Here is a 12368-nt window from a genome sequence, read left to right as displayed (position 1 = left end):
AGTACATGAATTGGATTTGAGGAGAGGGGGTATGCTAAATCACCAGCCTCACTTGGCCAAGGTCACAGAGTAAGACTCAAGTGTCTGAGACGGGATTCCAACTCTTGTCCTCCAGACTCTGAAGGCCAGAGCTCTATCCACTGAACTACCTAGCTGCCCGGTAGAAAGTCTTAAATGCCAGGCTAAAGAATATAGAACTTACCCAATATAATGAAAAGATATAAAGACTTTAAATCAGAGGAGCAAACATAATCAAGACAGATGTTGGGGAGTGGGGAAGCAAGAAACTTAAAAACCTGAGCATCTTTCCTTCCTTATGCAATCAGAAGTATTCTATCCTCAATTTTTTATGGGAAGGGAGTTGGGGGGGTTGTTAAGTACAGATCTTTAACCACAAATTACTGATTTTGCTAATTTGAAGAGGGGAGATAGGGAGGAGCTTAATGAGCCCCACTTTTTGTTTTTTCAAAATAGGGGCAAAGAGATAATTTTGCTATGATAGTAAGCATGCTGTTCACATACCTGTATGTGATTTTCACTTCTGTACCAGGTTCATCCCTCTCCCAAATCAAAGCAATTCTATCAGGTGACTTCTGCACATGTTGATCCAAGCAGTTTACTGTGTAAAAAAAGTTTTTAATTGGTATTAAGAATTAATCAATGGAGCTTGTTTGAGGTGGCATACTTAGCACTCTAAGGGGAATGATGACCAATATTGTTACTAAAACTTTCTACCCACCTGATGAAAGCAAAAGTTGTGGTCAAAACCTGGAAAGGATGATAAGTTGAAGAAATTAAAAACCCACAAAGGCCATTCTTTTCTCAAATGGATAAGACGAATGCATGCCAGGAAACACTCGAAAACAGATTGCTCTAGGTTCTGAATAAGGAGGAATCAATCATGTCTGACACTCCAGTGCAAATAGAAGTGACTATTTCATAATACTATTTTCTAGGAGAAAGGAGGGAATTAGAATAGATAGATAGATAGATAGATAGATAGATAGATAGATAGATAGATAGATAGACAGATGATAAATAGATAGAAAGATAGATAGATAATAGATAGATAGATAGATAGATAGATAGATAGATAGATAGATAGATAGATAGATAGATAGATAGATAGATATAGATAGATGATAGAGATGTGGCAAGGAAAGTTTTTAGAGGACATTATATTAACTATACTTCCTAAAGATTAGGAATCAGGCTACAAGTATTTCAAACATTATCTTAATTACCTATTATGAATATGTAATTCATTAACTTTCTAACTCTTTCTTGATCTTATTGAATCTGAAGTTCTGAGAGAGTTGAAGAGGAGATGCTTCTTACAATTCTAATTTCCTTTGCTAAGAAGAGCTCTACAATACCCAGAAAGTTAGAGGCTGCAGGTCGGGAAGAGTAGCTAGCTGCCAATCAAAGAGCAAGGCCAGGGAATTGGTGGACTCACTCTTTGTCCTATGAAAAGCTCAGTAATTGAGTGATATGCCCAACCCAGTTCAACTCAGCAATCTGCCTAGTTCTGCCAGTTGTGTAGGAGATGTGGTCACCAGAGTGAAGCTAATGGAGGAACCTCTGGGGATAATAAAGACCTGCCATTCTGGAACTGTGAGATGGCAGGGAGTGTGTGTGTGTGTGTGTGTGTACCCAATGCATTGCCTCACTATCATTTTATGATGTTACCCACTCTTCCCCACCATGGACTCCATGTATTTGTGGAAGTATATAACTCAAATCAAGGAGGGGAGGGAGGATGCTTTGTAATGCTTTGGCAGCTAGGTAGTGCAGTAGATAGAGCACTGACCCTTGAAGTAGAGTGCTAAGTTCAGATTTGATATTGGATATTGCTAATTGTATGATCTTGTGCTAGTCACAACCTCTGTTTCCTCATCTGTAAAATGAAGATAATAATAGCACCTACCCCCCCAAAGGTTGTTATGATGAGATAATAATTGTAAAGTGCTTGGCACATAGTAAGTGCTTCATAAATGTTAGCTATGGTTGTTGTTTTTATCATTACTATTATTTTTTTTATTTTTGCAAGGCAATGGGGTTAAGGGACTTGACCAAGATCCCATAGCTAAGTAAGATTTAAGTGTCTGAGGCCGGATTTGAACTCAGGTCCTCCTGACTCCAGGACTGGTTCTCTATCCACTGTACCACCTACCAGCCCCTGTCATTACTATTATTGTAATTATTATTAAATTGGTATTTTTTTTAGTCTGCCATTTGATTTGGCTCATCCCTCCCATTGCAGTGATTTAGTGAAAAAGAAAAAGGATACTGAATACACAATCTTTCTTCCTTCTCCTCAACTCACCATTTCATGGCCCTACCTTTCTTCATTTGTCACTATTTCCTCAAGATGGACCTGAAAGAAATTCAAGTGTGAAAATTCCCAAGGTAGAAAAGGTAGTGCTTTAACCTGTAATCCATGGGTTAGTTATTAGACTGATATTCAAGGCCTTCTAAAATCTCTCTAACTTCATTTCCCAATACTCTTCTACATTACTCTCTAGACATATGGTCCCCCAAATATGACATACACATTCATAAAAGCACGTTCTCAGACTTGGAAAAGGCAGTAAGGATTATCTAATCCAAATTAGATTTGAAATAAAAAATTGCCCCTCTATAACATTTCTGATATGAGTTCATCAAGTCTTGGTTTGAAGACTTCTCCCAAATGGGGAGTAGCCCATTCTATTTGAGGGTAATTATTGAGAATTGCTTCCCCTCCTATCCTACTGAATATGTAGCTTCCACTAGTTATTTCTGGATATTCCTTTTAGTTCAAGCAAAATAATTTTTTCAATAAACAAACTTTTTATTTATATTGTAGGATTAAAAACAAAATAAATTTCCTTATGTTTTTCATGAACAAGAGAGGGAAAAGCTTTCAGAAGTCTAACAGCAATGATTGGAGAAAACTAAAAAGGGGGATTACTCAGAGCATGCTGGCATCAACTCATTTAAGCAAAATAATGCTAATGTTTTATAGAAGGCAATCCTTCAAATACTTGAAGAGAGCTATCATATGCCTCCTAAGTTTTTTCTTCTTTATATTAATCATTCCCAGTTTTTTTAGTTGATCATCACCATTATAACATAAATATATTTCTTTTACTGTAATTTTTGTCACTTGTTCTCAAAGACCATGACATCAGGAAGCAATGCCATAACCTACAAGTGATTTGGATTTGAGTGAGGGAGGTGTGATGCAAAGTCACCAGCCTCACTTTCTCCTACAGAATCATCTGGGTCCAGTGGAGATAGCCCTGGATGCAGTGGGAGACCTTGACTTTTTAAGGCTAGGTCTGTTTGACAACTTTAATGTATACAAAGTAGTTTCCTCAGAGCAGAGTAGTTTCCTCAGTTTTAAGCAAGGATTGGTAGGATCCATTTCTACTGCTCTCTTTTTTGAGCCCATATCAATAAGACATAGAAATTTGCTACATATTATCTAAAGAAATTGGAAGGTTTCTACACAGGAGAACTTCCCCCCACTAAAAACACATAAGACATAAGACCCTAACCCAAAACTCCTCAGGACTTCCCATTGCCATGAGAAATCAATACAGAGTCAACAAACCTTCCTGATGGGATGTGTTATTTTGTTAAGTGTGGAGGGGAGAAACTTTGTCCATGTGAACCAATGTTGTGCCTTTGCTGAATATCCTTTCCAAGCCATCCCTGAATAAAATTCCTTTTATTGTGTTAAAGTCTATCAATGTCTCATTTCATTCCCTGAACCACCATACATAATTCAATCAGGTTTAACCTAGAACTTACCTCATATCATAGAGCATGGTTTCAAATCTTTGTACCCTGGTCAATCCTCTCTAGACACTATTGATCTCTTGTAAATAACTTCCCTAAAATCTGTCAATCACAATTGAATACAATACTGCAAATGTGATTTAATCAGGACAGAGGGTAACAGGACCATCATTTCCTCTGTTCTGGAAAATAATGATAATATATTATCTGACACAGTCTTTTTAAATAATGTCTAATATCTCATTAGGTCTTTTGGTAGACATTTTACAGTGTTGAATGACATTGAATTTAAGTCACTAAAATCCCATGGTCTTTTTCTCATCAAATCTTTGACCTATACAATTGATATTTTAAACTTAGGAATATAACTTTACAATTATCCCTACTAAATTTTACTTTAATAGACAAATTCCAGTGCCCAATATGTTTGAGGTTTATAGAAAAAAAAGGAAATGTGAGAATCTGAGGGCTTATATGGTTTGGTTTTAGTTTCAGGATCTAAAAGAAAACAGAAACAGGAGAGATAGGGACTATACTAGAGAAGAAAGGATAATAGGCAAAGAAATCACTTGAAATACAAATGATATGATAGAGTATTTGAACATGGAGAAAGGAGTGGGGGAAATGATTATCTCATGAATCTCAACTTTATCTGAATTGGATAAAGAAAAAGTGAACAAAATTTACTTACATGCACATAGATATAGAAAGACTTTAAATTGAAAGAGAAAGAAGAAGGGACCAGGACAAGGTAGGAGAAGAAAGAAATTTAAGGATAAGCAAAGGATATAGCAAAACAGATTCCATCATTTGAGAGAATACCAGGTCAAGAGGTGATGAATAGAAAGAAAAAGAATAAAAACCTAGAATTTAGTTAGGATAAAGGGAAGAAAAGAGGTTTGATAGAACAGAAACCAACCTTTCCCCCATTGAGCATTTGTTTAGCACATTCCTTTCTTTTACTAACCTCTTATTAGCAGAGAGGGAGTGGGGAAGGAAAAAGTACCAGAGGAGAGTATTGAGGGAAATATTAACAATTATAACATGAACATGAGTGGAAAAAGTTATTCATAAAATAGAAGAGGATAGCTAAATGGACAACAATATGTTGTTTACAAGAAACACTTAAAAACATATAAAGCTACAGTAAATATAAATAATAAAATACATAATCAAGGAATCTACATTATGCTTAAAGTATAATAGTTACCAATATCAAAACTTCGTTAAACAAAGCCATAGCTAAAGTGGGGTAACCTGGGCTTTAGAGGCTCCTAGTAGAATACTAGTATCAAGAAGGCCAACATTCAAACCCATCTTCCATGTTACCCTTGGCAAGTCACTTAGCTTCTGTTTGCCTCCATTTCCTCATTTGTAAAAATGAATGGAAAAGGAAATCCCTAACTACTTTCCTAAGAAAGATATTGTCCTGTGGACAGTGTTGGCATGCTATGACCCACAGGAGCCTGAAGAGTCAGACAGGACAGAATAACAACAGTCACATGGGCTTTGCTCCCAGGTTACCTAAATTTAAAGGGTATTGATAGTACTTGTACTCTCCTTTAGTAACAGAAGTTACTGGAGAGCCTCATTCTTCTCTGATAGATGATGACCATCCCTGCAATGAGGTCCTCTTTGATCTAAGCATCCTCTGCTCCCTCCACATTCAGAAGGAACCTCACATTGTACCACCCCCAAGGCTTGGCGTTCTAGAATCTCTGTCTCTTTCATGCACTCAGTGGATAGGTCCTAAAGCCTTCCTCTCGACAGTATCTGGTTTACCCTGGTGTATTAGGTCTAAAGTCCTGACTTATCCTAACCCACAACTTCTTGGACATTTTTCTCCCAGGCACAAGAATTACCAATTGTTATTGTTATTAGATTCAACCTACCATTATAGCTTGTAAGGTTCTTTCTGGATCTTGATTCTATAATTCAGAAATCTCTGTTTAATTTGCTTCTTTCTATCTAGAATGGCTTCTCCCCTCATTTTTGCTCATAAAAGTTTTGAAGTTTTTCATCCTTCAGGAATGAATTCACATTGTAATCTTCAGTAAGGCCTTCCCTGCCAGTTTTCCAGCCTTACTGAAATTTTCTTCATCAGAATTCCTCTGGCAATTATGATCTGTAAAACAAATTTGATACTTGCCATATGTTCCTTTGTGTGACTAATTATCTTTTTATATCTCTGTCCTATCTCTCTCCATTTAAACTACAATATCATTGAAGGTAGGCTTGTGTGCCTCTTAATTCTCTGAATTCCCATCCCAAAATAGCAAGGATTCTTAATATAGTAGGCCTTTGTTATTAATGATGATTGTGAACAAGCACCATATGCTTTAAATTGCATAGCTAGAGGTCAGGGAAAAGCCTGAACTCTTAAATGTACAGGATTTCCCTTAGATCTCAGGGAAGTGATAGTATCCTTATTCATTCTGAACCTCTACTCCCAGAAGAAACCAGATCTCAAGTTTGCTTTTGTTTGCTAGCCCAAACAATGGCAGAGAGCACAGAGTTCCTAACTAGTAGGGCATTCATTGGAGGAAAGGGACTAGTATAACTTTATTGTCTGGCAGAGGGAAATCAGTATAGACTGACAGGTTAATTTTTTGAGTAATTAATTGTATTTCAGTCAGATAATCATATATCATTTATACACACACAGGTTTGCTGGTTCCAGATCCAAATTGGAAAGTCTAAAATAGGGTAAAGTAATAAAATAAGGGGTTGATTCTGTATTTTTACATATAGAGGCACCAGCCATGTTTCATAATATAAGAATGGATGTATCCAAAGGGCTCTGCTTTGGATTGTTTTCTGTCTCCCTCTTCTCTTTCCTTCCACTTCTCTTTTCTCACCAATCTCTCCTTTTCTTCCCCACCCCTCAATGTGAATATAAAATATACATATGTGTGTTTATATATGTATGCATATATATGAACATATATCTGATTGTCAGTCGGTTAAGTGATTGATAAACTTAGCTCCCATGGGATCAAATTATCATCTCTATGCAGATGATTCCCAGATCTACGTGTCCTACCTTGATCTCTTCCCTAAGCTTCCTATCTCTATTTAATAGGCATTTCCCATCAGATATCCCATAGATATATCATAAACATAACCTATTATCTTTCAAAAACAAAAAAAAAACATACCCCTTATCTGAATTTCTTTTTTATTGCAAATAGCCCCGTTATCATACTAGTCTTTTTAGGTCTCTTTTCTCTTTATTCTCTCTTAGTACCAATATCTATTTGATTTGACTAGATCATATAAATTTTACTTCTACATCTCTTCCTCTTCCTCTTCTTCAATATGACTATACCATCTCATCACCTTTTACATAGCCTATTGTTATAGTTTCCTAAACAATCTCTCTGGATCAAATTTTGCCCTTTACAATTCATCCTACAAGTGGTTACCAAAAAGAACTTTCTAAAACACACAATATGTCACTGCCCTGATCAGAAAAATCTTGTGGCTTCTTATTGCCTTTAGGAAAATATAATGCAAGCTCAAAGTCTCTAGTGGCAGCACAGTAATGAAGTAGATAGAGTGCTGGACCTAGAGTCAGGAAAACCTGAGGTCAATATACTTTCAGATACTTATTAGCTGTGTGACCCTGGGCAATTCATTTAACTTCTGACTCAGTTTCCTTAACAGTAAAATGAGGATAATAACCTGTCAGGGTTGGCTAGTAGGTGCTTAATAAATACTTATTTTCTTTTTGTATATGTGTATAGGTCTTTACATTATTATGTATATATGTGTGTGAGAATGTGTATATATAGACATATATATCTTCATTATATATATATATTACATACATAAATATCTTACATTCACATTGAGAGTTCAAGAAAAATACTTATTTTCTTCTTCTACAATTTGAATCTAACTCATGTGTTACATCTTTTCATTCCCTCTCCATTCCAGCTGAACTGTTCTATTTGCTGGGTTCTTCATCTCCAACACTGAATCTCTCACCTCTTTGCACACACACACACACACACACACACACACACACACACACACACACACACCTCAATCTTTGAATACGTTACTCCCTTCAAAACCCCAGAACAACAACTATATCTTTTTCTGATCCTTTGAGTTGCTAGTACCTCCCTGCCCCCACAAATTACTAAATACAAGTAATTTTTTATATATTATGTTTTCTTATATGTCAATAAAATGCTTCCCTTTATTTGAATTTAAGGTCTTCTCTTTTTATCTCCAGCACCTTGAATGGTTCCTGGTACATAGTTCATATTTAATGATTGACTGATAGCCTGTCAGTACTGTTGAGGAATAATAGTACATCCTCCTTAAACTATAATGTTTAGGGTTGATAAAGGAAAAAGAAATGCATAAGTAATTGTCTCCTCTTGGTCAACGAGAAGATCCTGCACATTTCTCCATGGAGAATATTTCTGAGATCTGGGCCCCAAGGAATATCAAGGAAACTGTGTTTTCTATCTCCCAGCCATTCTCACAGTGCTAAAAACAGGTTGGTCTTCACTAATTATTCAGTGCTGTTGCTGAAGGAAAGAAACAGTTTCCAGCCCCAGCAGACAGGAGAATAGCATTTGAGGCAATCTAGCCAACAGTATTTATAGCATTAACAGAGAAAGCACATCCTCCACCCATCAGACTGGGCAGTATGAAAGGAAAATCCTGCTTCCAAGAATGGTTGGGCAGGAGAACAACTGCTATTATTAAAGATCCAGCTGAATCCTATTTTCCAAGCCACAATGATCGCTTGTCCTCTTGCTGTGCCCCAACAGTGACATCCCACCTCTCTTGCCTTAGCACCAGCCCATCCTCATGCTGGTGGTGTGCTCCCTGCCCCAAAGCCCATGGATATGGGGTTCTCTCCTTATTGGTGGAGGGAAAGGAAAGCCCCCCACCTCTACTACCTTCCTTCAAAGCTCACTCAGCTCAGATGCTACCTGATAATCTCTCCAGGCTTTAGTGTTCTCCCCAACAAATTTCTTTGTATGTAATTTGCATATAGTTTTGTTTACTTATCTTTTGTTATGTGGAATCTGTGGATTTCCCCTAATATCGTGTGCCATGGCCTTCTTCGAAAACAAAGAACAAACATCATTATCAGAATGAGAAATTGGAATGGATAACCTCTTAGGAGTCTTTAGTGCTTAATCTATGGTCCTATCCTCTTCCCAGCTATATTTTAAACTCCCTGAAGCAAACATTGCATCCCAGACCTTTCTTGCCTCCCAGCACCTAGAACAGTGGCAACCCAGTATATTGAAGTACTATGCTTGATAATTTTAGAATATTAAGGATTAATAATACCACCAACATAAAACTTCAGTAAATTAAATAAGCATTTAAATGCATGAGAGGGTTTATTTAAAGAAATTCTTTTGTGATGTAAATAGTTATTCCTTAATTACATAATTCTAGATAATCATATATAAGGTTTAAAGTGAGGATGCAATAATAAAAAGAGCATTCCCCATTATAATAATAAGAGTTCATCTGTATAAATATCCAAGTTTACACAAAAGAAAAACTAGAGATGATGATTTGCTTCACAAAAGAATGCTTTTAAACAGAAAAGACTTCCCCACCCCCACCCTATCCCATGCATTTAAAATAGTATTAGTTTTATTAGTATTTTATTTAAATACAATGCTTCAGGATTTAAAAAAAATTTTTTAGTTTATGGAATAAAACAATCATTTCCATTGCATAGTATAATAGGTGATTCTACATGAAATTGTAACTATTAGGTACAACTTACTATTCATTTTAAATATTAAATATAAATAATAATATAATAAATAATAAATAAATAATAAAGGTGTTATGTAAATTTCTTTTTTCTTCACTCCTCCCTCAAATATATTTTATATGATACAAGGCACTTCTATAATCACAAGGAAAAATTCATTGTTAATCTCCAGTCATCTTCTAAGGCAGAAATTCTTAATTTGGGAAGTCCATGAGAAAAAAATTACATATTAATTTTCACTAATCTGTAACTGAAACTCACTTCTATTTTTCTTTTCATTATGAACTTTAAAATAATAAAATTCTGAGATGGTTTTCAGAGACTTCACCAGGCTACCAAAGAAGTCTACACACACACACACACACACACACACACACACACACACACACACACACACACAAACAAACAATGAATCCCTTCTCTAAGGTGCCTGTACCCTTGATTCCATGAAAGCCTTCAGGCAAGCATTGAATGAGTTGGCTTACTGCCTTTCATTAATGGTCATAGCTCTATTACTGATGAGTTCATCATGAAAATAAGATTAAAGCAGTAAAATAGTTATTCTGGGAAAGGAGTCTCAGAGCATACATACAAATACCCTGGCTGTCAGCTGAAAACAGATTCTCAGCAACTTGACTGAAAATAGTAAATGTATACAAGCTTGTTTTTTTGTATATACATATGTATGTATGTATGTATGTATGTATGTATATATATATATATATATATAATGCAATCGGATGAAGAATTGAACTGAAGTTTTAGAACATATGAAAGCTAGTCAAGTATTTTTTTAAATGATAGTCATGATAACCTTCCTTTTTTGCCATCTCCTGATGTTTCTGGCATAGATTTATAGACTATACCTTCAGACATCTGTTGCTAAAGCTGTAATGCAACAAAAGCTAGATTTGAGAAACAGAAAAATTGACTTCCCAGAATAGAAGTAAGATCATAAATCTAATAGATCATATAAAACTCTGCTTTCCAGAGAAGAGGCATATGGCTTTCACCCAGGGCTCTGATCCTCACTACCAAAAACCCCATGTGATCTCAGTTAAGGCTTCCAGGCTCCTTGGCTAGCCTTGACTGGCATAATCCCTTTCCTAAATGCACCCTCCCCTAAAGCAGAGAAAATGGCAAGAGGCCAGAGTGATTTCAGAGCCATATTGGCACTGGACAAATGCATATACTTCTCACACCACCCCCTGCTACTGATCTGTACCAGACCAATCAGGCTCAGGCCAACTTGGTCTCATTCTGTTAGAGATCAAATGAAACATTGCTCTCTCCCACACTTTTAAAATGACACTTCAACTCCAGAGCTTTTCTAAAGACCAAAAGCTAAGGCTTTAACATTGTCCCCAACTTTACCAGTTACTCCCCAGCTCTAGTGTCATGATCCTTTCTTTCTTTTTCTTTTTTCTTTCTCTTTTTTTTTCCTCTTTCTCTTTCTTTCTTTCTGGTAGCTAGGTAAACCCAGGTTCTCATTAACTGGTTCTGTGAAAACACGAAGCTAAAAACAGTATAAAGTTATGTTGATGTATAACTTCTAAGAAAAAACATAAAATAAAATTTGGTCATGATAAACAGACTAATGTTCAAGGGAGTAATCCACACCAGGTTTCAAGTGTTAGCTCCACTCATCACTAATCTAATTTTTGTTTTGGATTATAGATTAAACAGGGTTTTACAACATTGTAAATAACATGTTATTACAAACCAGTGTTAATTGGGGGAATGGTATTTGGAGTATGCCAGTAATTTGCTTTCAAGAGAACTGCCTCTACTTATATCTTTTCAATCTAAATAGATATTGGGAAAGATAGAAGAGTAAAAAGTGACAAAGAAATCAGGTTCCTCAAAATCTCTTTTAAAATACAAACAGGAATACCAAAAAAAGTTAAAAAATTGTTTATAAGAAAACTTTTTTAAACAAAGGAGAATTCACCCAAAAGAAAGTAAGAAATTGAGATAAGGAGTGCCTCTGCAATATTTGCTAGATATAACAAGAGAAACAAAGGAAGGCAGCGGAAGAGAAATACTGGGTCAGAGGCTGCATAGAGAATAATGGTATAGAAATGCTGACAAATGTACTCAAATGGAAAAAAAATAGTAAAAAAAATTCCAAGATTCAACCTTCCCTTTTTCTAGTTGTGACTATATCTATATCTATCTAGATATAGACCAAATCTACATTTAGATAGATATTTCTCCAGGGAATCAATGAGAATTTCAGAATCAGAACTTTCTTTGGAAAAAAAGGAAAGATCAGGTTGAATCAGTTTAAAAAGATCTCTAGAATCAAAAAATGTTTGAAAAAAATCATCTGTGGGTCTCAGGACAATCTAAACTGTTCCCAAAGAGGAATGTATATAGCATTCTGGTCTGGTATCTTTCTCCTTCATGATCTAGGAAGGATCTTATCACAGAGAACAGAAATGGCTGAAGGCAACAAGAACAGTCAGACCTCTGAGTTCATAACTGTGTTAAAAAGCTAGCTTCCTGAGAAAGTCAGTTCATCATGGGGTTAGATCTGCTGCCATTTTCAAAGTGATTTGGATTTTGCCACTGCACCTGAGCATGAAGAACTGTAAAAGGCACTGAAGCTAGCGAAATTAAGAAGATCTGGTGGATCTAAGTACTTACAATTATAACATAATTTTAAAGTCATGAAGAAATTGATCATCAGGTTATCAAAAAAGACAAATGGGAGAAAACGTAGATAGTCCTTTTAACAGAAACAAAAAGCATCAGTACATACCAACCCAGATGCCTGCTTTTTCATCTCCGTAGTAGTATCTCATATTTACTCCAT

The 12368-nt window shown here is 35.8% G+C and overlaps 1 protein-coding gene across 2 annotated transcripts in view; it reads right to left on the bottom strand.

The window, feature by feature from the left end:
- The window catches only part of ACSS1 (acyl-CoA synthetase short chain family member 1), an 84583-nt gene that overhangs the window by 66075 nt on the left and 6140 nt on the right, over nucleotides 1-12368 (bottom strand). The window contains exons 1-2 of one of the 2 annotated variants that reach the window (XM_074209310.1): nucleotides 740-1027; nucleotides 523-619 (exon numbers count right to left, since the gene is read on the bottom strand). Coding sequence is in view for 1 of the 2 variants with exons in the window: in XM_074209309.1 (XP_074065410.1) it covers nucleotides 523-619 (97 nt within the window). In the remaining variant the exon portion in view is untranslated. Of the gene's footprint in view, nucleotides 1-522; nucleotides 620-739; nucleotides 1028-12368 lie in introns of those variants that run through there. The other variant, XM_074209309.1, reaches the window with a different exon arrangement.

This window comes from Macrotis lagotis, chromosome 1 (genome assembly GCF_037893015.1).
Source record: "Macrotis lagotis isolate mMagLag1 chromosome 1, bilby.v1.9.chrom.fasta, whole genome shotgun sequence".
In the NCBI taxonomy this organism is placed as follows: domain Eukaryota; kingdom Metazoa; phylum Chordata; class Mammalia; order Peramelemorphia; family Peramelidae; genus Macrotis; species Macrotis lagotis.
This window is presented reverse-complemented; position numbering and strand designations above follow the sequence as displayed.